Raw genomic sequence first — 27,999 nt, 5'->3', positions numbered from 1 at the left:
CTACTGTCAGTAGGGGGGGGGGCTCTTAATTAAAACCTATCTTTCTCTATTTGAGAATCTGTCTATTTTCCGGATTAATTTCCCCGTTTCAGTTTTTGAAACTTAAGCCACGGTCTGTGCTACGGGTTAAAAAAATGATACTAGTGGGGGAAATGCTTTGTTTACGATGACTAAGGGGAAAGTGGGAGAAAGGAATCTAAAAAAACCTCGCAGAAAAATCGCGCTGAAAGCTGAGGAGGACGGGCGCCAAATCCTCCTTAATCTATATAGGCAGCGAACTAGCCCCGCGAGGCAGCCGAGAGAAATAGGCGGCTCTACACGTATGAGAGCCACAGCACCGTCTTGCCGTCGATTGGCTGCTCCCCTGGATTTCGAGAGTTCTCAGTGGACAGTTGAGCCTCTCCCCCTTTCGCTGATTGGTCAAAAAAGCGGTGGGAATGCTGCCAGAATCCGCCGGAGTGGGAGGTCGCTGCGGAGTTCGTGATGGCGGCTGTCGGGCTGATCAGGAAGGGCGCCACCAGCTGCTCCAGGCGCTGCTTCCTCGGGGGTCTGTCGTCACTCTGGCGGCGGGGCTGCGCCGGGGTTACGGTAGATGATATGGTGAATGGTTTGAGCGCGGAGCAGCGGCAGGTATACCCGGCAGCTTCTTTTAGCGTTAGAAAACAAGCGTCCTCTGCTTTGCCTCCTTCTTGCAACCTCCGCCGACTTGCTGCTGAGGTTCCTTACCCCTTGTTCGTGTTGTGTGTTCGCGTAGGGATCCTTTTCCACGAGTGGGACCGGACCTATTCTGGATCCCAGAACTCTGCTCTGGAGCACACGGGAATAAGAATCCCAAAGAGGCGGACGGCGGATCCTGCATGCGCCGGCGATGAGGAACGTTCATCTACCCTGTTGGGGTCATTAAGAAAGCGTTCGCAAATAAAATTAGTCAACATGTGAGAAATGGTTACCATGTTTATAGATTTATTTCTTCAGAAAAAGTTGAATAAGCATGTTATGGAATCTGGTGACTGAAACGCTGGTAACGATCTCTAATCTAGATGGCCTTGAAGGTGTAGATCTTGTCCTCGAAGGATACAGTTATTAACATTACTAGTCACAATTCAATTCTGCAGGCTGTTATGCACATTATTAGTTGTTTGCTTGATATTTAAAGAAATTTGAATTGAGCACTGGGAAACAATGCAAGACTATGAAACTGTGGACCTTACTGTCGGCAGATGGGTTGATGAATACCAGCTTAAATTTTTAAAAAGACTAAACAAATGCAAAAAATAATTAAAAGGCAAATTATTGAGCAGTAAATCAGAATAGTTTCCAGATTGAACTACAAAGAAATGTTATAAAAAGTCAAGTAATAAATAACAGTTTTGATATATAAAACGGATATGTTTTTGTGGATGGGTCATACACACTTTTTCTGATTTTAAAAGGCTCTTTTCCTGTTTGTTCTTTCAGTTTAAAAACATCCAAGGAATGTTGATATAACTTTTAAAGAAAAGAAGTTGAATTTTACAGATTCCTTTTTTTCTTCATTGCAAAAGTAGTTTTTTTCTGATTTGTGCCTGGCAATAGAAAGCCAGTTTGATGTAATGGTTAAGGCATCAAACTGGAAATCAAGTGACTGGGGGTTCTGCCTTAAGCATAAAGCCAGCTGGATGATCTTTGGCCAATTATTCCTTGACCACTCGAGGAAGAAAATAAACAACTTCTGAAATCTTGTTAAGAAAAGTCCAGGGACTTGACCAGGCAGTCACAAGTAATCAATAATGACTTGAGTTGAAGCCACCAAAACAAACACAAATCCCACCACTAACTATAGCCCTTGCAACAGATAAAATTGCAAGGTAAAATACAAAATGTCTTCAGATTATTATTATTTTTTTAAATCTGTCTCTAGGGCTGATTACTTTTATTCTGACTTTAGGCCACCCATCAAAATGTAAGGTATTTTAAAACAAACAAATATTTTTTAAGAAAACATCATGTGACAAAAACATACATGGAGTGACCAGTAAAATAAATAAAAGATTGTTGTAATTACTACATTTCAAAATGAGTTTTTGGAATAGATTCTGTTGCTTATATGAACGACCTATATAGCAGAGATGAATTTTATAACTACAAGACAATTTGAGTTGTCATTGTTTATATTCTAAATTCATTTTTGATAGTAGAATCTATGAGTGACATTCAAAATGAACAAGGTTATTCAATGGAACTTTTGGTGGGCATGTGGGCAGCGATGATACATACCTGTTGAGTTATTGCTGGGCTATAATGTGACATTGGTTTGATTTAATGTATTGTCTGAGCCCAGCATTGTGGTTTGTAAAACATAGTTTATGGCTTAGTCAGAATTGTTTTATTAATTAAAGATGATGTAATTACACAGTGTAATCTGCACATCAGTCAAAGGGCATCGCAGGGTATTATAACTTATCAAGTAGCCTACTTTGAGCCAGATTTGAGATGTGGTTTGTGTAATAACTAAGCCTGACAAGCTGCACCATTTCATTTTAGCACATGGCATATTCTTTTTCTTTTGTGGAAATATCTTTGACTGCAAAGGTAAAAATAATAGATTTTTGAATTTAAAAACATTTGGGCTATGCCCAAATTACAGATTTTTGTAATTGGTGGTACGAAATCTTATTTTACAATGTATTTATGTGCTTAAACATATTAGGCATTGAACAATAAATCAAATTTCTCGTATGAAGTATTTGTTTTGCAATCAGTGCTATTATGGATATGTTTAAAACTGCATGGCATTTAGATATAAAATATTCCAGCTGGGTATCTGTAATGTACTACAGTGAAAAACAGCTGCCACATATGGATCTTTTGAAGAACTAGCAACTTCATATGCAGAATTATTTATGCATTTGGCTTTTATGCTGCTTCAGTCTACAGTCTCCAAGCAACTAACAAATGACTGTTTTCATAATTAATTCTAAAGCATAACAGATAATAGAATAGTCAACAATAAACAAACCACTACAAAATCAATAATACAAATACAAAGTAGTCACTGTTAACCACCACTTCATTTTGAAAACAACAATTCCATATTCAACTGCGTCCAAAAGCCCTACAGAAGAACCAGGTCTTAACAGCCCTATAAAATTCTGAGTTGCGAATATCCATGTGCCTAGGGGTAAACTGCTGTATGTGAGTTATTTTCACTCTGTATCAATTTGTTATCTGACTTGCAGTGAATGTTGCTTCTCTCCTTGGTTAATGGAAACTAATAAAGAAGAAAAACAACTTGGAATTAAGGAGAAACTTCATAACAGTGAGGACAATTAACCAGTTCACAGATTGCCTTCAGAAATTTTAGGTTTCATTACTGGAGGTTTTTAAGAAAAAACAGGGCAACCACCTATCTGAAATGGTATAGGGTCCCCTGCTTGAGCAGGTAGTTGGATTAGAAGACCTTCAAGGTCCCTTCCAGCTCTATTCTGATTGATTGATTGATTGATTGATGAAGACAAATGTTCCTCTTAGCAGACTTCAGCTACCTCTTCACATGGCTATCTCTAGAATAGATCTGTAGCTCTGTTGATCTTGTTCGTTTGAGTTTTTTCTAACTAGAATAGAATTCTTTATTGGCCAAGTGTGGTTGCACACACAAAGAATTTGTCTTTGGTGCATATGCTCTCAGTGTAGGTAAAGAAAAATAAAATACATTAATCAAGAATCATAGCATACATCACTTACAGTATTGATAGTCATAGGTTACTAATAATCAAATCATACTAGGAAACAAATAAAACAATATACGTAAATTGTAAAGATACAAGGCTATCTCTAGAATGGCTCTATTATCTTCTTGGTTTGTGGTGATTTTTTTTTTAAAGAAAACATTTAAAACAGATTGCTTACTTTGTTTGACTTTGTTTCACTTTGTTATCTTCATTACTGTGATGCATTGATTGGTTATGTTGATCGCTAAAAATCTCTCTTTGGTTTAATCAAGCATAAAAATTGGATTATAATCTATACTGTAAGAATTTACTGATAATAAGCACTTACCTACTTAACCACTAAGTATTATGAAAGGCAGGTTTGAATTATATTCAACGTATCGGTGAATAAATGCTTTAACAAGCATTTGTCTTCTTTTGATTCTATTTACGGTAATAAGAAAAAAATACCAACAATATGGTGGTGAAAAGACAATATAAACATAGGTAGTCCGTGACTTACAACCATTCGTTTAGTGACTGTTCAAAGTTATAATTACACTGAAAAAAGTGACTTGTGACTGGTTTTCACAGTTACAATGATTTCAGCATCCCCATGGTCAAATCAAATGATCAAAATTTGTATGCTTGGCAACTGGCATGTATTTATGACAGTTGCAGTGTCCCAAGGTCATGTGATCACCTTCCCAGCTAGCTTCCGACAAGCAATGGGAGAAGCCATATTCACTTTAATGACCGCATGATTCATTGATTCAACTATAGTGATTCACCTAGCAATTGCAGTAAAAAAAAAGGCATGAAGTGGAATAAAACTTACTTAACAAATGCCTTGCTTTGCAATGGAATTTTTGGGCTCAATTTTGGTTGTATGTCGAGGACTACCTGTATCAAGTAATATTAACAACCTGATCTAAATTAACAAATAATGGCATAAGCATCCACATATAACAAAAGATGGGGGTAGGGTCATGAAAATTTATATCATAGTTGAAACAACTTCAGAAAACCTAGCCAGTTTGTTCATAAAATCTTATTCCTTTGTCCACTAGCCAAAGAAAGTAAGATTTAGTTAAATGTTGACAAAGCACACCGCAACAACCCTCTACTGCAAATTAGATAAAAATAATCAAGGATGGACAACCCAGTGCCCTCTGCTAGTTAACTCAGGGTAGATGGGAATTAAGATCTAAAACACGTGAAGACCAGGGGTGTTCTATACTTGATTTCACATGTACTGTACCAGTTGTCAACATTGTTGGGCTGAGCCATGCTGTTGAGCTCTTCAGAATCTCTGTTAGAGTCTAAATCATAAACAGTTAATATTGGAATTGCATAGATTCTGTGATGCTTAAGGTACCTGCTGGGAGACCTAGCCTGCCACCCTACTATTCTTTTGTCTGTATGCTTTTTCTCTTTTAATTGAAAACAGTCCAGAATCTTTAGGGACTCAGGCAGTCTGATTATTAAATAAAGTACATAAAAATTGTCTTTACCTGTTGCAACTTTTTTGGAAGGGGGGTGCTTCCTGATGCTGGGTTTTTCTTATGTCAAAAGTAGCCAGCCTTGGGGAATACTAGAATATTAGCAATAGCTCTTTAACATAATTTATTCATTAGACTATTGCTCTGTATCCTAAGAACAGATTAGAAGAAAAATAGTTTCTCCTGTTGTACCTATGACAACATTCCTGAATCCATGGAGTTGAATCCTAAGGAATACTGTGGACAATAATAGAGCTTATATGGTGTTGTCTTGTAGTAAGCTTGTAGTAAACAAATGCAGTACTGAACGCTCTACTAAGACTGAATCATAAGATCAATATCCAGATTTCCTTCAGAGGAAGTTCAGGTAACTACTCAGGGACAAACCCATCCCCCAAAGGATTGTGCAAGGAAACATAGAATTTGGGAATAATAGCAAACTGATTAGAACTATGAAATCATACCCTAACACAGATGTGCAGGTCCCACTGGGATTATTGCTATTCATCACATTTTTTTTTCTTAATGACACAAATTCATTTCATTTGTTAAATAATAAAACTGTCCTTGTTTCAATTCACTCAAGTACAAAGGAGAAGCCTCCTACTCAGCTGATAATTATGTTGTATTGCAAACAAGATTTTTTTTTTAATGTTAAGCAGAAAAGGAAATTAACAATGTTGGTTTCTAATATGCATTTTTCATTGTATTTTGGACAGCTTAGGCAAACTATGACCAGATTCTGTCAGGAACACTTAGCTCCAAAGGCTCAAGAAATTGATCGGGATAACGAATTCAAAGATATGAGGGTAAGTGCTTTCAATAGCCATGCATCTGACACAGTGATACAGCCAGTATTTCCTTAACCTAATGGCCTTCAGGAAGATTTCACAATTCCTATTATCCCTTATTGGCCAGCAAAGCATCAACTAGGAAAAAATAGTTGATTAAATTTTTAGAATGTAAATGTACATACCATAAATAGACAAATACTGTAGAATCAAGTAAGTTGTTATGAAATATTACTTGTTAGAAAGGATGAATTTAATTAAATGCCTAAGTAAAGTGTTTCTTGTAAACTTCTTGTAAACAGTGTGTCATAGTCTGAAAAAATATGGTGTTATTTGATATAGTAGGTTTATGCTTCCTAATATGCATGAGGCTATATTTTTATCACCTTCCATCCTTCCGAGGTCAATAAACTGAGGATCCAGATTGTTAGAGGCAATATGCTGACTCTGTAAAACTGCTTAGAGAGGGCTGTAAAGAACACTGAAGCAGGATATGTGTATCTCAGGGGTGAAATCTACTTACCTTCTCTACCAGTTCGCAAATGTGAGCGCACACGGTCATTTAGCGACCGTTCAAAGTTATAACAGCACTAAAAATAGTGACTTATGACTGGTTTCCATACTTATGACCATAGTCCCATAGTCACATGACTATTCCCATAGTCACATGATCAGAATTCGAATGTTTGACAACTGACTCCTATTTATTATGGTTGCAGTGTCCCGGGAGCATGTGATCACCAATTTGTGACCTTCTTACAAGCACAATCAATAGGGAAATCAGATTCATTGATTCACTTAACACCTGTGGCATGAAAGATCATAAAATGGGGCAGATTTCCCTTAGCAACAAAAATTTGGGGCTCAATTGTGGTCATAGGTTGAGGACTACCTGTACTTAAGAGCCAGTGCAGTGTAGCAGTTAAGAAATTGGATTTGGACCATGGAGTCCCTTGTCCATCTTCATCCCCTGTCGTGAATCATTCGTATTGTCTTTGTTCCATCTGTCTCTCAGGGTGGTTGTTGCACAATAAAAAATGAAATGGCTATGAAAACCACTTTGAGTTCCTGGAGAAAAGGCAAAGTCATAATCATCATCATTCACAAAAGCTGTAAAGCATACCTGTTTCTGCAGCAGCATCTCTGAAGCTCCACTATTTCTATTTTAACAGTGTTTAGAATGTTGTTTTTCTCAAGCATAGACTGGAAGAAGGATTAACCTTCCATGACTCTGTATGTTGGCAGTCTTGCTCAGATCATTGTGGCTAATGCTGTTTGCAAAGATAGGGGTGTGGGTATAAAGCAGCCAGGTGCTGAGATTATGACCCAAAAGGAGGACATCTGAGCTGTGGTGGGGCAGTGGTTTGATTGCAGTACTGCAGGCTACTTCTACTGAGTGCAATTTGGCAGTTCGAATCTCATCAGGCTCAAGGAGATGGATAAAATGAGGACTCAGATTGTTGGTGGAAATATGCTGACTCTGTAAACTGCTTAGAGAATAAAGCACGGTGAAGCGATTTATATATCTAAGTGCTAGGGCTATAGTGCTATTGCTATCTAGCAAACTTCATTTGGTTCCACTTTTCTGTGATGATATATCAAGTGTGATTCCTGGGCAAGTACTCCATCACGTTTCATGTTAAATTGGGCAAACTCAGTCAGAATTAGTAAGCTATATACCAATATTGTAAAAACTTTAGCATTCCACATGCTTGCAAATTAATTATTTGCAGTCCAAAAGGGACTAGGGAAATGACTTTTTAGAGTTTTCCCTTCTAAACCTTTGGCTATAAGCCACTACTGATTAACCTGGAAAGTAACAATTCAGCAAATAAATTCTAAACCTGAAATATAATCTTACACTTCATATTAAAATGATCTTTCAATGCAGAGATTCTACTAACTCAATGATAAACAATGTCAGTTTCAAAATTTAATTAGTTGATCTCACTGCATGGAAAATCTCATTTTTTTTTATCTTAGTGAGCTAATGATTACCTACACAACGATGATAAACTGTTAATTTAGACTTGTACCAGATGGAACAGCAAATGAACCTTTCTTCAGCTGACCAATCCTTTGTTTGTAATGTTGGGCAATAGATATTTTACCCAGCATTTTATATTGGTAGGGAGATTAAACTGGGATACTTAAGAACATTGTAAAACCCGAGTAGCCTTACATTAGACCAAAATCTTGCTTATAGGTTTGTTCCACTCTTTGTAGGAATTCTGGAAGAAGCTTGGGGACCTAGGAGTTCTGGGAGTAACAGTTCCAGGTACGTACATGCATTCAGCATTGAACAAGCCATTCTGGCCTATGGAATTGCAATATGTGGCGATATGGATATTTTGGGCTTGGGGCAATTAGTACTATTTCTAGGCTAATTAGTCTAATGATAAACTTTTCTACCATTCCACCCCCACCCACCCCCAATTCCTTCTAGTTGAATATGGTGGATCAGGAATGGGCTATCTGGACCATGTACTGATATTAGAAGAAATATCTCGGGCTTCGGCAGCTGTTGCATTAAGCTACGGTGCTCATTCAAATCTGTGCATCAATCAGTTGGTGAGGAATGGCAACGAAATGCAAAAAGAGAAATATCTACCCAAGGTTTGTAGAAATAAGCCAATTCCACAGTAGAACAAAAGCACGCAACAACTTGAATTCGATATTCAGGTAGCCCCTACTTACAACACTTCCGTTGAATGTTACAACGGCATTGAAAAAAGTGACTTATGACCGTTTTTCACATTTACAACCGTTGCAACATCCCCATGGTCACCTAATCAAAATTCAGATGCTTGGCAGCTGACTCATATTTATGACGGCCACGATGTCCCAGGGTCAAGTGATCCCATTTTGAGACCTTCTGACAAGCAAAAGTCCATGGGGAAGCCAGATTCACTTAACAACCTTGTTATTAACTTACAGCTGCAGTGATTCACTTAACAGCTGTGGCAAGAGAAGTTGTAAAATGGGGCAAAATTCACATAACAAATGTCTCACTTAACAACAGAAATTTTGGGCTCTATTGTGGTCATAAGTCAAGGGCTACCTGTATTCATTTTGTTTTAGAATACAGCAAGTAACATTATTTTGCCTCAGTTGTTTTACTTAATCTTTATGAAATGTATTTTGTTTATGTATTGTAGGAATTTAAAAAAAACACATTTGGACTAAAAACCATCTTCAACTTTCATGTCTGATTTGTCACTGCAAATTAATGAGAAATAAAGAAAACAATCTTATATCTGCAAATGATATTTACCAAGTCCCTGAAGGTTTGAGAGAGAGCCTGTTTAACACTGAAGTTAGGATAAGTATCTTACATATTTAGGCAGCAGATCTACACATACTTGCCCAGGAATAAGCTCCCGTGAATTTATTAAGGCTTAATTTTGAGTGAACATCTACAGGCGAGTTCTTTCATACATGCACTGCAGTTGAACTAAATTGCAGCACATATGTGAAGGAGAACAAAGCTGCAAAATTCAGAGTTTTAAGTGCATCTCATCTGGTTGTCTCTGAAGACTGATTTTATAGATTTGTTGATCACTTGCAAATGATCCCATCACAGAGCAAGTTCAGTTGGTGCTTCGTATTTTATGTTGTCACTTTTCACTTTGAAGGGAGCCTTTGCCATGAACTAAGTTCATATAACCAATTGTCAGTCTTTACGTGGTGTCCAGGTCTATGTGAGCTTGTTCTGTATGCTTCTCCAGAAGCAGAAACTAGTATTTTTTCCTGTAATGATGAAACATACACTGCAGGCCTCTGTAGCCCTCCCTCAGTTGCTTTAAAGCAAGCTAAATGGTGAGCCACGGTGGCACAGTGGTTAGAGGGCAGTAACCACAGTCTTCTTCTGTTGACTGCTGTGTGTCTGCAGTTTGGCAGTTCAAATCTCACCAGGTTCAGGATTACCGAGGTGAGAGCTGAGGTGGCGCAGTGGTTAAGGTGCAGTACTGCAGGCTACTTCAGCTGACTGTTATCTTCAGTTCAGCGGTTCTAATCTCACCGGCTCAAGGTTGACTCAGCCTTCCATCCTTCCGAGGTGGGTGAAATGAGGACCCAGACTGTGGGGGCAATATGCTGACTCTGTAAACCGCTTAGAGAGGGCTGAAAGCCCTATGAAGCGGTATATAAGTCTAACTGTTATTGCTATTGCTATAGGGTTGACTCAGCCTTCCATCCTTCCAAGGTGGGTAAAATGAGGACCCAAATTGTTGGGGGCAATATGCCAACTCTATAACCCATTTAGAGACAGCTGTAAAGCACTGTAAAGTGATTTCTTTTCTCTTTTATCATGATAAATTTTCCATATGAGTGTATTTTTTAAAACAATATTTTACATCCTAAGATGGTCTCCAGATGATGTCTTTAAAAAATGAAGAATCTGGAACCTGTTTTTTTTTAAGAGGAAGAATGCAGTGCCAATCAAAAAGTTCTTCTGACGTTTACTCTTTCATGATTCCTCAGTAACTTAATGATACTCTGTTATAGCTTCTGAGTCAGGGCTGCCAAATTCCCAGCCCATGGATCAAATGCATCATGTGCTGGCCACGCCCAGTTTAGCAAAGGGGGGAAAAGTCCCAATATGTCATTTCACACAGCTATGATGACGTGAGTTTGATACCCCTGTCCTGGGTGATGCAGCCCCATATAGAACCAGTTGCAGTAATCCAAGTGTGAGAACAGTGAAGTTAATTAATGAGGTCTTCTGTCAACAATGCAACTTTTTAGAGACTAAAGACCTTGCTTGATTTTGAAATATATGTCAAGAACCTTTAGTCTTATATATGGCAGTTGTGTTTTTTGTTGTGAATATGTGAATATAGACGAGGGTTTTCTCTTACTTTTATTGTTTTTTGCTCTTTAAAATGTAAACTATCTAGAGTCCATTTGGAAGGAACTCTTCCAAAGATAGCTTCTAAATAAAATCAATAAAAGGTGAGAGCACAACAAAAACTGGATTTGATTTTATTTAGTTTCTAACTTAACCTTAAAATTTCTCCTAACAAATTAAGCATTTCCATTTGGTGGCAACTTTGAAGAAGCCCCTAAGAATATGCCTTAGATGTTACATGCCCTTCTGCTGGCTCTTTGTGGTCTGGTTCTGTAGCTTTCAGTCTGATCAGCTGCAATTACAACATGAAATTGAATCTAGTCTTTGCAACGAGGGTCTTGTCCCAAAGGTGCTTTTTCAAGAGGCAACTGGGTTTTCTTGTTTTTCTTAAAAGACGTTTTGCTTCTCATCCAAGAAGCTTCTTCAGCTCTGGCTGGATGGTGGGGAATGGGACGATTTGCATTCCTTGCAGACAGCTGGTTATTTGCATTCTTTTAGAGAGTCATTGAGGCCACTTGGAGGTTTGTCTGTGTCCTCAGAGTCACCTGAGTAATGCAATAAAAAAAAAACAAGCAAGTCCAGTTGCCTCTTGGAAAAGCACCTTTGAGACAACCATGACCTTAAGAATCTCCATAGACAACGAAGGTCTACTACCTGTCTTCTGTTGTGCTTATGCATCTATGAAAATATCCATGCAGTTCTGAAGTAGTTACAAGATGTTCTCCTTCTTAATTCATCAGAAAGGGCAGTTTGCAGCTCTAATATGTATGCTACCTACAGGAGACCTTGAAAAAGATGACAGTTTTTCCTCCTTATTTAGAGAATAAAAGAATTGATTTCTGATATGAAGAGGTTTTTGACTTGATTAGTCTCCTATTCTTACCCCTCGGTCCGTGTCACTGATATTGCAGTCAGAACAGTGCAATCACTGCCCAATTGATGCAAAATGAAATATCTTCCATTTGCACCATTACATTTTTCACTTAGAGTAGGGATATTCTAATTTTTTAAAATTATCTTTCCGCAAGTAGTACCCATTATTGCAAGATAGGATTTTGTTTTAAAAAAAAACAACTTTGCATTAAATAGGCGAGTGCCAGAGCTGATGAATAGTATTTTAAATACAAACTAAATAAGGAATAATGACAGTTTCCATATGGCAGACTTGGTGATATTTTAAAATAATGCTCTGACAGTTAAAATTTCATAGTTGTTTTTGATTTATTAAAATCTGGGCTGGAACATTAAGGGAGAACCCAATTTCTGCATTCTGATTCCATAAGGTAAATTTTCCTTATTCTGTTCTACACTTTCTCCAATTACTGAAATTATTTTCACCCATAATGCTGTTAAAATGGGTAAATTATATGGTTCATCCATTTCATTCTTCTTAAGAAATGTACAAGTTTACCCAAGCACCTCTGTGTCTTAAATTGAAAGGCTGAAGTAGTATTAATCTGCAGAGTGTAACTATATTACTTCATTACAGTGTACTGAATGAGCTTGGAAAAAGAATAGATATAAATATGAAAATATCAGGAAGGGAAAGAACAGAAAACAAGGGAATGAGAGGGCTGTTGTGCCAGGGTGGCAAAACTGAATCTTATCTACAATTCTATTGTGAGAGTTAAGGACTATTGCCGTTTTAACATATGGGCTGAGATTTTGACATCTTGTTCCAGAGCCATGGCTCCTGTCAGATTTTCAAACTCTTGTTTTCAACCATCTGATCATTTCTCAAGTGTACATCCATTTGGTCCTGTTTTCAAAAGGCAATCAGGGAGAAGACATAATGCAAAGCTACTAATACTTTTGTCTTGGTACCATTCTCCTAGCTGTAAAGTCCATTCCAAACAATGTTTCATTACTCATTTGTTATAACAGAACTACAGTATATTTTCTTGTTTGGGGTGATGTTCTACGATGTCATTTGTAAAATTATTTGGAGAATTCTGGAGAAAACTTGCTATTTGCAGTCCCCCAAAGCATGAAAACCAGATTTTTGTGAACTTTTTATCAATAAATAAAAAATAGTAATGATAGCAGCAAAATAGACTTCTTTTTCATCTTATCCTCCCAGTTGATTAGTGGAGAGCATATTGGAGCATTAGCAATGAGTGAATCCAATGCTGGTTCTGATGTTGTCTCCATGAAGCTGAGGGCAGACAAAAAAGGTAAAAAATTATTGCGTATACATGGAAACAAATGTTGGTAAAAGGTATCTAATACCTCCCGGACGTCCACTTTAACACATCAAGCTTTTCTAGATATTCTTTTATGTCCACACATTAACCTATATTAGTTCTGATGTACGTCTGAGCAATTCCCATGCCAAAAGGCTGGAGAACAAATGATGCTGCTGCAAAGCACAGGTGAGCAAAAAAAGGCTGATGAGCTGCCAGAGATGTGAATACAACAGTGCTGTCTAAAGCCACTGCTTTCAGGCTAAACGCAGCTCACAATGTGGCTCCTTAATGTCCTATCCTCAGTTTCTCTATTTCCATTGCTGATCACTACCAATCAACCTGCATCCAAGGTTATTGATTGTGAGTGGGAAAATGTGTCCATGATTTCCCCTTTCGGCAACTCTCCCCTGTACCTGTTGCATTCGGTTTAAATAGCCCTATCAAGTTTCTAGCTTTAGGTACAAAGTAGACAAAGCCAGGAAACCCTCATTGCCAGTGTAGAATTCCATATGTCCTTTTCTGGATTCAACCCCCCCCACCCCCCAGTATTGCACCATCATTGCAGTGATGTAGAAGGAGTGGTGTGGTGGCCTAGAGGTGGAGCTCTCGCCTCACAATCAGGAGGCTGTGAGTTTGATCCTAGGTAGAGGCAGATATTTCTCTCTCTAGGCACACTGAGAATATATCTACTGAGCAAAAGTCCTCATTGGCGACAGGAAGGGCATCCGGCCACACTGCTAGCTCCATTCAGTTGCCCAGACTCCACCTCGCAAGGGATTATGGGGGTCGTTAAAAGTAGATGAGGATTGCAGTGGTGTAGAAGGATCGTCTAGTTGAAGTTTATATAGACACAGCTTTGAAAGATATTGCATCCATCCAGGTGTATAATATTGATATATAAAATAATTTCTGCATCTTTCTGATATTCACATTTGCTTTCTCTTGCTTCAGATTTAAGGGTTGGGTTTATTGGCGGCCATGGGGAACACAGAGAACACAAGTTTCTGATTGTTTCAACCACTTGAGGCAAAAATTGTGTGGAGCAGAGTTGTGAGGTGAAAAATAAAATATTGAATGGAGGTATGATTGAATCATAGCTTCATACTGTTTGAGATGCACTGACCTGTGGGCCAATCCTTCTAGCTGACTAATCCTTTGAAGAATGTGTTGTTTGCGTAGGACAACTCTGCTCCTTTTTTTCAAGGAAACTAGCTGATTATGGAAAGAGCCAGCTCCAGAGCTAAGTTATATATCTATATCTAACTATAAAAAAGATCTCATGGACATAGACATAAAAGCAAACAGATATCCAGAATTTGAGAAGAAACATTTATGGGAATTTCAATTGTCTTGGGAAGTATTAGACTTTCTGGAAATACATTGACTGTGAGTGTTTTGTGAACCAGACAATCAGTTCATCTTTCCTTTCCAGGGGATTATTTTGTTCTAAACGGGAACAAATTTTGGATTACAAATGGGCCAGATGCTGATGTTCTAATTGTTTACGCTAAAACAGACCCCAACGCTGTTCCAACTTCTCACGGTATAACAGCATTCATTGTGGAAAAGGTATGTGTCCAAGGTTGTAAAAATGCTTGTTTTCTTGTTCCACGTAAACTATTTTACACATATTTATGGATATCATGTACTTTCAACTAGATGTGAAAGAACTTATTTGTTAGAAAATAAAACAAGCCTTGCTCCTCAATTGAAACAACATTGATTCCAAAATAGAAGTCAGCAGTTCCATCTTCTGTGGCCAATGTTGCATAAGAAACTGAAAAGATCAGACATTCTGCTGGCTTTCCTTGAGTGTTCTGAGCAACAGTGTTAACTTTGGCAGAGATAGAGTTGCCTCTGTCCATATGGTCAGAAGAGTTCCATAAAAACAGCTCTAAACTGGCAAGATTAGGACCTTAAAATAATAATTTACCTTGTGATGCTTAACTTCAGTGAGCTCAAGGAAGTTCTTCTCTGAGTTTCTGAACTGGAACAACATATGCTACGTGATGATGTGAGAAAAGGTATAAACCTATTTGATGGCATTCTTATTTTAAAATAATTTTACGGTGATTCCCATGTCCATCTGCATAAATGAAGAACTATCTTGCCACATCTGATAGCAAACTCTTGTTAGAGGGATTGAGCCATTATGATTTTCTGTATGCATATTCATAATTAGTGAATCACGTGAAGCCTCAACTATATATTGTAAACAGGTTAATAACTAGTAAGAAAAAAATGAAATCAATAACCATCCCCACCAAAATATTTTAAATGTTTAGCAGTTGCAAAACAATTACAGTTTAAGGAGCACAGAGTAAATATGGAAACTCAGTTCTACCAAACTAATATAAGGCTATATAAATAGAATATGCCATACCCATAAAGCCACTTGATTGTACATAGGCTGAGGCTGTAGTTTCACATTTTTTGAAGAAGTTGTTAAATTTTTGGAATAATTATATTTGGAGATTTAATTGTTGTCACCTCAATAAATGTGGAAAAGAAGAAAACAGATTTCATGTTCTTACAAATATTCTGTGGTTCACATTTTTTTAATATAGTAAAGATCCAGCATTGAATGAGTAGAAGGCAAGTTTATTGAATGGAACATCAGAAATCAGGAAACTGGAGCAAGATACCTTCATTTCATATCAGACCCATGAACCCAGTTTCAAATCTTTCAGAAAAAAAAATTAAGTGGGGACAGGCTGTTATGCAGAATAAAAGGAAAAATTCTGCTATATGAACTGTCTTCTGGCATAGGGTTGGATTTCACTCACTAGTAAACCATTTACAGCCATTGTAAAACATCTCATGAAAATCTGACAGATTAACTCCCTGCCAAATAAAGGAATAATTGCTGTTTTTCTTTCAAATTATATAACAACCCTAATTTATTTAGAACCTATGTTACCTTGGGGTTTGGAGCAAGAGTGACACAAACTCAAACTTAAAACTTCTTTTGGCTTTACTTTAAGAACTGGGTACTTGTATGTTGATCTGTGGTCTCTGATTTGCTATCTCTGTAGGTGTTAGACCACTTTCTTTACCATGTTGCCATTAATATACTTTGCATGAGTCATCTCTGTGATTAGCTCCTATTCAGTACAGACTATTCAGTTGGAAGCTTTAAGAATTGTGTTTTAGTCTAGCTTCTAATTTTCTATCTCCTTTCTTCAGAATATGCCTGGTTTTAGCACAGCACAAAAACTAGATAAACTGGGAATGAGAGGGTCAAATACCTGTGAATTAATCTTTGAGGATTGCAAAATTCCTGGTGAGTAACACAGTAGCTGTGCTACTTTCAGCTGTAATGACAACTCCCCTGTTTCTCTCTCCTCAGGTTTCTCTTTCTGAATGTTAAATTAAATATTTTTAAAAATTGAAAAATCAAGTCAAAAATAGTTTCTCTATACTTAGCCTCTTTTTTTCTTCTGAATCTCATTTTCCTTCCATCATTTCCCTTCTCCTCCTCTTTTTTCTAGTAACAATGGTTTGTTTAAACAGACTCCATTTTCTGGACATATTACTTACCCAGCAATGATTTATTGACCTTTACGATAACAATGCACAATCTACAGCAGGGTGTCAAACTCACGGCCCACGGGCCAGATGCATCATATGCTGGCCCCGCCCTCACCCGGTTTAGTAAAGAGTGAAAGTCCTGATACAGCACGTGATGATGCCGTGACAACTCAAGTTTGATACACCTGATATACAGGGTATTTCTCAACTTTGGCCACTTTAAGATGTCTGGATGTCCTAGAATTCCTCAGCCAATTTGCTGATTGGGGAATTCTGAGAGTTGAAGTCCAGACATGTTAAAGCAGCCACAGTTCACAAATGCTGCCTACAATTTATTTATGGCTATTCTAGTAATTCTGTCTCCTGATTTCCATAGCAGTCCTGCCTATTCCTATTCCATTTCCTTATCCTCTAATTCATCCATGTAGACATAAAATTTCTTTGTCATGGGTCTTGCCTCCATCTACCTGATGAAATGTGGAGTAAGTTTTAAAAGTATTAATAATTAAGGTGCCCCTGTCATCTTTATGTTAAAAACATACAATAGAAACCTTCGTGGTTAACATCACCCATTTTATCTTGATGAGTATTCAGCATAGGGTTCAAGATTGTAACTTCCTATATTAGATTTCAGGAGAATGAAATAAACATTCATTCATGTGGATCATTTCCCCACACACACACATGCACATTTGCTCACTGTACATGTTGTTAATAAGGAACTGTAGGAGAGGCCATCTTTATACTCTTAAAAATGGCACCTTATTTTTCAGATTTTATTGTCAGTAAAGTAGATTCCTGGCTTCCATCTTTTTAGGTACAATTGAGAATTTGTCATTTCTTTTTTGTAAAAAATAGATTCCATTTTCTCAGCTCAGTGGAAAACAGCAGTACTACTAAATGCCAGTATTCTTGTTAATCTTCCCTGATCTCCAGGGTCACTTCCATTGTTGTCCAACATTGACCTGTTCCAGTAATTTTCTGAGCTTTTAGAGTTCTTTCACTTGGATCAAAATGTATTTTAGAAATACAACTCTGTCACGCATGGCTTTGTGTCACATATACTCTAGTGGGTGTAACACAGGCTCCTTTGAGCTCCATAAACAGCCACAGAATTATATGTTTAGGCCATATAGCAAAGGCCAAAAGCAGATTCAGACAGCTCATCTTGTATTCTGCTGGAGGTATATTTATTCAAAGTTATTCTCTGAGATTCACTCAGGGAATTAAGACACTGCTCTTTTTATATATGTCACAAAGAATGCACCCACTCCATGTAATTGCATTATCTACAGTTTGCAACTTTTTTTTTTACTTATACGAGGTGGGGGGTGGCATTTAAATTAGGCAAACAGCACACACATGTATATATGTGTGTGTATGTGTATGTATGTATATCATACATACATACATACATACATACATACATATATATATATATATGAATGATGTATATATATAAAATATACATATACATCTACATCATATATACATACATACATACATTTCATACATATACATATATATATACATCATACATATATATATACAACATACATACATACATACATACATACATACATACATATATATATATATATGCTGGTCTTGTTGGATTCGGGTCTTTTCCCGTGTAAGATTGAGATTGTCTTGGCAACATTTCGAAGATAGCGAATGGGACTTCGCTGAATATATATAGAATAACATCAATTGCTGAGCCTTGTGTTTGATTCCACAGTTGTATATCAGCATAAACAATGGGTAAAGGTACCGTATATACTCAAGTATAAGCCGAGTTTTTCAGCCCACTTTTTGGGCTGAAAAAAGCCACCTCGGCTTATACTCGAGTCAGTGAAAAATTTGCCCGAAATGGAGGAGAAAAAGGGGCGGGGCCATGCCGCTGGGTGACGCTCGTGAATGGCCCGGCGCCCCTGTGAGTTTCCCTTCCCTCTTTGTCAGTTTGCTGCGCAGCGCGCACCGCACCATCCCCCCTCCTCACGTTCTAATGTAATGCAGGGCTGTCTTATGATTCCCCTTCCTCCCCCTCCTGCCGCTCTGCAACGATGTCCCACCTCCTCCTTGTTATGGCAAGCAGCCACATAGCGATGTCCCACCTCCTCTGGTACAGTGATCCAATGATAGGAATCACTGTGCCGTGTGTCATAGGAGGCGGGACATCGCTCTCGCGGCTGCACGGGACATCATCATCACAGCGGGACATCAGCATCATGAGGTGAGTGAAGTATTTCATTGAATACACTGGTATTGTGTGATAATAATTTGTTATCCAGAGCAAATTTTTACAATGGCTACTGTATATTTAATGGGCACAGGCAGGCTGTATATGTTATTCAATGGGCAATGGCATTATTGGTATCTATTTTTATTTTTGAAATTTACCGGTAGCTGCTGCATTTCCCACCCTAGGCTTATACTCGAGTCAATAACTTTTCCAGTTTTTTGTGGTAAAATTAGGTGCCTCGGCTTATATTCGGGTCGGCCTATACTCGAGTATATACGGTACATTTCCTTTACTATTGCTGCTTTCTTTGGTATGTTTTTAAAACCAGTTTGTTAGTACTGTAGTTTTTAATATTGGAACTGATTGGTGTCAAATTAGATACAACAGGTTTCCATTATTGATAATTTATTTATAATTTGATTTTATCACCATGACACTGAGATCAAACCTTAAGTTGTGCATATTTAATTATTTTTTTGTCAAGATATGTAAGAAAGTGGGTTTGTAACAGTACTTTTTCTTTGTTACTAAACAATAGTATTGGTTAAAAATGTAATTCTCTCTATAACATATACTGCTGTGTATATGGTGCATTTCTTTATCTGAACCAGTGTTGAAGTTATACAAGTAACCAACTTCCCTTTGTCTCTTAAAGCTAAGAATGTATTGGGACAATTAAGTAAAGGAGTCTATGTGTTGATGAGTGGCTTGGATCTAGAGAGACTCGTTCTGTGTGGTGGACCACTGGGGTAAATATGAGTTTATTTTATTATTCTGAGAACATTGTGATACTTCATCAGTTCTCTCAGCTGGTGGTGTTAATTCCTTATGTAAAGTATTATTCACATGAGAAATTATTCCTGCATTTCAATTAATCTTTTTACTTGCTTTTCTTACATTAAGTTTCCTTATCTTTAAAATTATTTTTAAGCAACCTGTTTATACTAATCCACAGCTGCTCCCCCTCCTCACAATTGTCCCAGGAGCAAAGGGGCCTTCAAGATTTGCTTTGAGGTGATTTATTCAAAGCAATGACTTGCTAGTGTAGTTGTTCTTTTTGCTATTAAGACGCATGAAAACAGTGGCTGAGATAATTGTACCATTACTGGTTATTGCCCACCTGTCAGCATAGAATGTATGTCTTTGTAATAATTTGAGGGGAAGTTCAGTTCATGAATTGCCCATAAATAGTGTCCATTACTTTTTAAGGAGACTGACAACATTGAAGGGTTGCATTTTATATTTTTTAAAAATAAAAAATATTCTGAGGGTTACAGAACAGTATGAAGTAATGAAATGATCATCAGCAGAGTGAGTTTCCACCAAAATGACATTGTCATTTCCAAGTATTATTTTTAAAGGTTTGAATAAAGAGACTTGTGCCGTTATGTTACTGTTTGATTTGAAAGAAAAATCTTTCTGCCAAATGATTAGCCTCTTTTTTGCTGAACTTTGGCAGCATAATCTGAACACCAAAATAAGGGTGTTCAGGGAAGAGGATACCAGAGCAACAGCAGGCAGTATGCAGGTGGAGCCTCTAACATAAGATATTAAAAGTGATGTTTAAACTTTTTAAAAATACAGCTGCACAATACAGAGCACTGTTTCCAGTGCTTGATATCTTTATGCTTTCAAAGAACCCTGCATAAGACACCATAACACAGCATTTGGGTCAAATTTGAATAAGATAAGCTTAATCCAATTTATTCTTATCTGCGGAGTAATGCAGCGTACCATCATTTCTTGCTGCCTAACCAGTGAATCATAAGACAGTAATATTGCAGTTCAGCATTCCATGAGTAGAATCCACAAGAGACCAAGTCTTCTAATGAACCATTATATAGAGAGGCTGGAAGCTATCATTCCCCCCCTCCTCCACCTTGCCCCCCAGCATTTGTTTTGTCTCATTTTTGAAAAATTACTTTGTGTTGCATTTTTCAAGTTTGCATAATAGTTTTACAAATAAAATGAGTTTTTAATGATGCTTACTTAGCAGATATAGAAATATTCTTTGGTTCCAACTTCATGATCTTTTTTAATTACTTGAAATATTTTATATTAAGTTTCAATGATAAAAATGTTAATTATTTGAAATCAAATATCATTATTAAGATTCCCTTCATCCTTCCCAACACACACGTTTCTATCCCCCTAATTTCTGTTTTCAATTCCCCTAATTTATCCTGAGGAAATTGAGTGTTTGCTAATTTGATACATTATTAGCTAATTATAGGAAAGAAGGGTCATACTATCTAGTCAAATAACTGTACATTTTAGTCTTTTGTTTTATAATCTGATTCAGAAGACTTTGCCAACATGAGCTACTTGCTTTTCTTTTTTAATTTTAATGAGGTAAAAGTTATCCTAATACCTCCGTCCTGTTACAATCACTACACTTTCAAAATGGACCAACACAGTTTTGCATACTTACAATTCTTCCTTTTCCAGAATATACTATTTTACTGAAATGCTTAAGTGGGTATAGTAGGTTCAAGGCATTTCTTAATATTTGGTCAATTTCTTTTAATCACTTTCTACTGCTTGTCTGTCTAGTTTTTCTTAATGCCCTTTTAGTTTCATGGTTTTCTGGATTCACTATGTTTTTCATTGAATTTTTATGGGCCACCTTTTCAAAGATATGCTATACATTCATAAAATCAATTTTAGTGCGTTTGTTTCCCTTGCAGAATCATGCAGTCAGTGCTAGACCATGCTGTTCCCTATCTGCATATCAGGGAAGCATTTGGGCAGAAAATTGGCCACTTCCAGGTAAGCATAATGAAAGTGACACCAATTAACTTTCAGGGAAGAATTCAATAGTTGGCTAGTATCTGATCATCAATAAGAACTGTATTAAATAGATTTTGGATTAATTGGCTTTTAATTGTTTCTACCCTAGTTATATTGATATTTGCATTCTAAGATACCAAATTGTATAACCATTGTACTTTCCCCCTTACTTCAATTGCTGGGTGATTCAGAGTGAGAGAATATGGCATTTTACTACTAGAATATCGACATATTCTTAAAATTGAAATTTAGTATCTTTGGGAAGCAATTTTTGGATTAGATTTGCTCATTATATTGCTTCCACACACTCACTACTCAGGATAGCTGGGAATTGGGGACCATGTAAATTTAACAAACAAATAACTATTTTAGTTTGCAGCTCCCTTTTAGAGAACAAGTAGGATTTGGATTTTCAAAGTACTTTGGCAGTATAAAGGCTACTGTGATTCAAGGGATGTTGGATTTCATCCAATTACTGTTATCACCATTTTCCTCCAGTAATAACTGTTCTTCCAGTGACATTTCACTAAGGCTTGCTAATCCAACACAAGTAGTTCTTGCTTCTATTTCACTTTGCTCTTTGATTTGTGGACAGCAGCTGGAAATGTATGTTACTTGTGTCTTCTATATACCAATAATGAAACAGATTTTTAATTCTTTTTTCTTTACTGCTATTATAAGTCTGACTATAGCGATGTTCAGGAATAGAAGCCAATATAATACAGGTTTTTAGACATAACATTTGAAAATAACTTCAAACATTTTGCTTTTTTCGCCTTCTTATGCTGCTGTATATAGTTGATGCAGAGTAAAATGGCTGATATGTACACCCGATTGATGGCATGCCGGCAGTATGTATATAACGTAGCAAAGGCATGTGATCAAGGACACATCAATGCAAAGGTGAGTTTGCAAGAGAATATGGTGGTGCTGTTTTAATTTTATTTTAATTTTATCTTTTCTATTTTATTCTTTTCTATTTAGCACTGAAACTGAAAAACACTAAAAGCACACAAAGCATAAAATTCATAACTCTGCAACTTATCAGAAAAACAAATTTAAAAAAATAAAGATAAAACAATTTAATGTTTGATTCAGTAATTACTAAATGGATCATCTGTTCAAAATAATAACCACTTTTACCCATCCAAATCACATACTGAGTTTCCCAGACTGTGAGCCTACTTATAAAATATTTTTAATTTCCACACAGCTTCTTCTGTATTTTGTTTTGCCAGGAGTATGTTAAGATTTAGTACTACTGGAAATTCAGAGACAAAAAGTATAACATATTTTAAATATCCTGCTTTCCATTTTAACTGCTAGAATATGTTTTCACCTATCTACAAAAGATGTATTTGTAGTATAGCATAAGAAGTCACTGTATTAAGTTTAGTGTCCTTTAAAAGACACTAACCATGGTATGAACAACATGGCTATTCCCTTGCTCAAAACCTGCCACATCTTGTTGCCTTGCTCTTCATGACTACCTGGAGCACTTGTGGCCAATCTTTCATCCTGTATTTATTCGGAAAGCTTTGGGCTCTCTGGATAAAGTTCCACTGGAATAAGTGGATGACTTTGAGAAAACGGGGAAAGAGATGCTCCCTAGGAAACAATCAGAAGAGACAGGCAGAAGCCCTCAGTGGCTTTAACAGTCAGAAAAGGAAACTTAGGAAGGACCTGCCCTAATGTGTCAAACAGTTAAAAGCAGCGGTGGGAAGTCTATACTTTGAAACTTACAAAATTTTCTTAATGTAGCCTTGCAATGAAGTATATTTAGTTCATTTTGTGTTTCCTGTCTGGTTTATCTGGGATGGCTGGCTACTCACTGGCTGTTTGTTTTTTTGCCTTAGTCATTGATTTCATTTTTCACAGAGCTGTCTTTTATCTGCCATTTCTTTTTGGGGGGGGGGGGAAATTCAGCTCTATGACAATTTTTTCATAAGAAAACAATAAATTTTGCTATAATGATTATACCATATTTAAATGTATAATGGGACATGGAAATAAATATGCAATTCCGCTGGGTTATTTTTCAAATTAGAATTGCTTCACATCCTTCTATTTCAGTGCAAGTGATCTTGTCTTCTTCTTCAGGACTGTGCAGGTGTGATCCTCTATTCTGCAGAATGTGCTACTCAAGTTGCTTTGGATGGAATCCAGTGTTTGGGTAAGAGCCAAAATAGCTGACTGTTCCACTAGGAGACCAACTAATTAAAAGTTTGCATATCATTATATAGCTACTTCCATCTCCGCTTTACTGATTACCACTATATCTTATAATTTCATTTTCTTTTCAAGTGAATTTAATATTAATTAGCATGCAAGGTTTCTTTGCGTATGAATACAGTAGTAGTAGTAGTAGTACTAGTACTAGTACTAGTACTAGTACTAGTATTTATGATTTAATCTTCTATTTACCAGTCCCAGAGTTTGAGATTGGTAAAAACTTAACAGTTCAAGTCCTAACCAATGACCTAAGAGCTGTTAAGGTAGCATCTGATTATATAAATATATACAAAGATATATAATATACAAAGATGATAGATAGATAGATGGATGGATGGATGGATGGATGGATAGATAGATAGATAGATAGATAGATAGATAGATAGATAGATAGATGATAGATAGATAGATAGATAGATGATAGATAGATAGATAGATAGATAGATAGATAGATAGATAGATAGACAGACAGACAGACAGACAGACAGACAAATATATATCTGTGTGTATGTATGTATCCTGCCTTTATTATTTTTACAAACAACTCAAGGCAGCAAATATACCCAACACACCTTCCTCCTCTTATTTTTGCCACAACAACACCTGGTGAGGTGAGTTGGATTGAGAGAATGTGACTGGCCCAAGGTTTGGCTTTTGTGGCTAAGGCGGAAGTAGAACTCATGGTCTTCCACTTTCTAACCTGATGCCTTAACTACTAGATCAAACTGCTTCTCTTTTAACCCTCCATCAGGATTTCTGTCCCTCATTTAACATTTAGCTCTTTTCCTTTCATTTCAGGGGGAAATGGCTACATCAATGATTATCCCATGGGACGTTTTTTGCGTGATGCTAAATTGTATGAAATTGGGGCAGGGACAAGTGAGATTCGCAGAATAATAATTGGTCGGTCATTTAATGCCGCATTTGTTTAATAAGACTGTTGTAAAGAAGACTTGAACTTCAAACCAGGATGCCTTTTGCTTCCAAATCTTTAACCATGCACAACTGTTGTTCTGCACCTGGATACTAGGATATCCACGCTATTTATCCTTTTTAAAATTATTATGCTGCTAAATTTAAGAACATGTGAGTGTTAACAGTTACAGTGGAACAAAATAGGCAGTTCAAGTAGAAGATGTGAATAGCTGCTATCAAGCCTTATTGTAGAAGATTGAGATTTCATCCAGTTTGAAACGTTGCCTGTGCGAAAATCACTGAACTACATTTTTCCACCTGACATGACACTTTTATGAATGGAAATAGTGGAGTTCTAATGCATCCTGTTTTCAAAAATGTTATCAGAATGCATGGAGACCTTTGATTACCTGGTTTTGTGAAATTTTAGGTCTATTTGAATATTAAAGAGGCTATTATTAAAACATTGTTAAAATGTGAGGTATGTATTTCTGTGTATTCTGTCTCAGTATTAACTGAAGTATATTACCACCACATGAACCTTGCAGTTATTGATACACTGCCATTTCATGTTTGATTTGTGTCAGAGTGTCACTATCACTCCAGGAGCAATTAAAATATTAGGCAGCTGCTTCACTGAGAGATTGTTGGTTCTCTTGAAAATTTCCCCTTGATTAACACAGGATATATTGCAAGTAGGAAAAGGACCAAATGTTTTATGCTATGCCAGAGTTTCTGTGGAACAGGCAAGAAAAATCTATATTAAACTCAAGAAGGTGTTGCAAAAATTCCATGACAACACAGCCAGTCTGACCAGAGGAAGGGGGGGGGAGACGGGACTGGTAATTCCTTTTCCAAATTCAGGAGTCGTCTTTGACCGAAACCAGCAGCACACAGTATACCTTTTTAAAAAATACCCATATCTAATTTTTCCTTCTTAACTAAGTTGTAAATAAAAAAGACTTGCTTCTATTTTTGATTGCAGTGCAATCCACACAATTGAATTAATTCTACATTCCAGAAATCAGTGCCTGACTTAAAAATGCATTTGAGAATCTCAATGGAAAAATTATATATTTCCCAGTCTGCATATAGGATTCCTGAAAATGTTAATTTTTAAAAGGAAGTATTACTTTTGAAGATGAGAACTTCCAACACAGTACTCTTTTAAATTGCAGCACATATATATTCCACAACAATCCAATTACGATTTTTCCATATCACATATTAATTAGCCTGTGAACTTTGGCTTCATCTTTTTCAAATATTAAATATGTAGCATGGAAGCAATTACTCAGTGTAGAAATGAAGTTTTAAAATGCAACAGTGTAACTTTCTCTATGTGTTGAGCTCAAAAAATCAATTACAATATTTTTTTTAAAGATCATGAAGTGTTATTGTAATATAATTTTATCACTTCTATTGAATTACTGTAATTAATATAGCCAATCAAGCAAGAGATTATTAATAATTCAAATCAAGCTGGAACTTGGTTCCAAAACTTGCCACATGGTATCTAAAGTTATGGAAAAAAATCATTATTAAAAAACATTTAATCAATCATGAGATTTTTCATACTTCACTATAAAGAGTATATTGATCTTTTTTATACAAAGGGTTTGTTCTATTCTTTTAAGCTGCTTTTGCTGTAGTAAAACATAGGGAAATTGCTGGTTAACTAGTAGCTTTGTAAGATAATTAGTATTAATAAACAATTATAAAACAAAGTTATTGCTTCTCTGTTTATGCATCAACTGTTAGCATGTCTGTTTCCTCTAGCAGAAAGTGGGTAAAACTTTCTACATTCATGTACATTATATGATTATATAATAAAAGCTTGAACCAGGGTTGGGATCCTATCAGTTTAACAACCAATTCTCTGAGAGAGTGCTGTGCCCGCTGTGCACATGTGCACAGTTTAGAGAAGACTTACCTTCCGGATTACTGCTTGGGAAGGAAAACAGCTGAGGCGCAGCAATCCACTCTACTGTGTGACTAAACTGAGAAGATAAAGGTAGGTAAAGTGCAGGGGCAGATGGGCCCAGTTGCTAGTGGGAGCGAACCGCTTTGCTCCCAGCTAATCTTCGGAGCTACTGGTTCGTCCCAACCGGTAGAATCCCACTCCTGGCTTGAACCCTCCCTCATCCAGTGGAGGCAAAAGATCAGTGGTGGGTTGCAAATATTTTTACTACTGTTTTGGGCACATGGGCAGAAGCAGGTGGGCGGGGCCTCCTGCTATCAATACTACCTGTTCGGTCAAACCAGGAGCAACCCACCCCTGCAAAAGATGTACCTTTTTAGCTATAATAACTCTTCCTTCAATATTGTCTTACAACCATTAAAAGGTATTGGAATATTGGGCAGATTTTGAAACCTTAAGTTCCTGTGGAATTTCAACTATCGTTTGAAATTACATCAAATCAAATTAATGTTTCCATTATTGCATTGCTTTACAAGGGATATGTGGCATATTCATACATTTAACTCAATCTCTTTTAATTTATTGTTTAGATCTTTTGTTTTTATTCTATGGAGTTGAAGTTTGGCTTCTGATTTTCTTGTACATTATCTTGAAAGCTATTTATTACAGAGCAACCAATTTTAGAATAAATGTATAGATTGATATTCATAAATTCGAAGAGGACCTTGACATTTAACAGGTTGTGGGCTGTCCACGATGTGTCATCAGGTGGCTATTAAGGCCTATACGGGCACAAAATGTTCTGCCACATGTTGGGCAGATGTGTGGGCACCAATGTTGCAGCATTTGCAGCTCTGTATAAATAGACTGGGTTAATCTGTGTCATACTTCACATAATACTCCATAATAATTGCATTCAAAATTATAGGAAGGAGCATAGGGAGTTGAGAATGTCCTGTACTGTGTTTAATATTTTTTTAATTTTATACCTGACATTATACAACATCAAGCAGCAGGTCTGTTGGATTATAAATGCATTTTCAGGTGCAGGTTGATGTTGGATTATTGGCTAGTTCAGAGCCAAAGTTTACAGCCTTGTCATATGAATGAATTCCTTACTTGTAATTTAGTATAGCATTAAAGTCCTTAAACAGGATTCTGAATCAGTTTTCCAGAATCTACTGTAGTGCCAGCAGATAAAAGTGATCCATGAGCTACCAGAATTCATCTATGAATTATGTACTTCACAAACTGATCATAAACTTAGTATTTAGAACACTGTCTAACCAGCCAATTGGTATAATTTTATCAACTTTAAAAATACACACATATAGCTCATAGTTTTGATTCT

General features: G+C 36.7%; 1 protein-coding gene across 2 annotated transcripts; it reads left to right on the top strand.

Annotated features, from left to right (window-relative positions):
• The first annotated feature begins 463 nt into the window (after positions 1-463).
• IVD (isovaleryl-CoA dehydrogenase) lies at positions 464-25,207 on the top strand. Of its 2 annotated transcripts, XM_087722745.1 has the most exons (13): positions 503-630; positions 755-935; positions 5,911-6,000; positions 8,209-8,260; positions 8,429-8,598; positions 12,912-13,005; positions 14,450-14,586; positions 16,204-16,300; positions 19,446-19,539; positions 21,478-21,559; positions 22,379-22,483; positions 23,681-23,753; positions 24,611-25,207. In XM_087722745.1, exons 3-13 carry the CDS (start codon positions 5,923-5,925, stop codon positions 24,742-24,744), a joined length of 1,116 nt encoding a protein of 371 aa, XP_087578871.1. In that variant the 5' UTR covers positions 503-630; positions 755-935; positions 5,911-5,922; the 3' UTR covers positions 24,745-25,207. The 2 variants fall into 2 exon arrangements, with proteins under 2 accessions (XP_013916878.2, XP_087578871.1); XM_014061403.2 differs by lacking the exon at positions 755-935 and having other exon boundaries at positions 464-630.
• Positions 25,208-27,999: the final 2,792 nt, after the last annotated feature.

Source organism: Thamnophis sirtalis, unplaced genomic scaffold (genome assembly GCF_051295495.1).
Source record: "Thamnophis sirtalis isolate CommonGarterSnake01/CBP01778 unplaced genomic scaffold, rThaSir2_p1.2 scaffold_1, whole genome shotgun sequence".
Classification (NCBI taxonomy): domain Eukaryota; kingdom Metazoa; phylum Chordata; class Lepidosauria; order Squamata; family Natricidae; genus Thamnophis; species Thamnophis sirtalis.
The sequence above is the reverse complement of the archived record's forward strand: the minus strand, read 5'-3'. Positions and strand labels throughout refer to the sequence as shown.

Bases quoted from the DNA above. Each gene is read 5' to 3' on its own strand.
- IVD (XM_014061403.2), top strand. From the start codon at position 484: ATGGCGGCTGTCGGGCTGATCAGGAAGGGCGCCACCAGCTGCTCCAGG. The intron at 6,001-8,208 runs GTAAGTGCTTTC...CACTCTTTGTAG, and splicing joins ACGAATTCAAAGATATGAGG to GAATTCTGGAAGAAGCTTGG. The intron at 16,301-19,445 runs GTGAGTAACACA...TGTCTCTTAAAG, and splicing joins TGAGGATTGCAAAATTCCTG to CTAAGAATGTATTGGGACAA.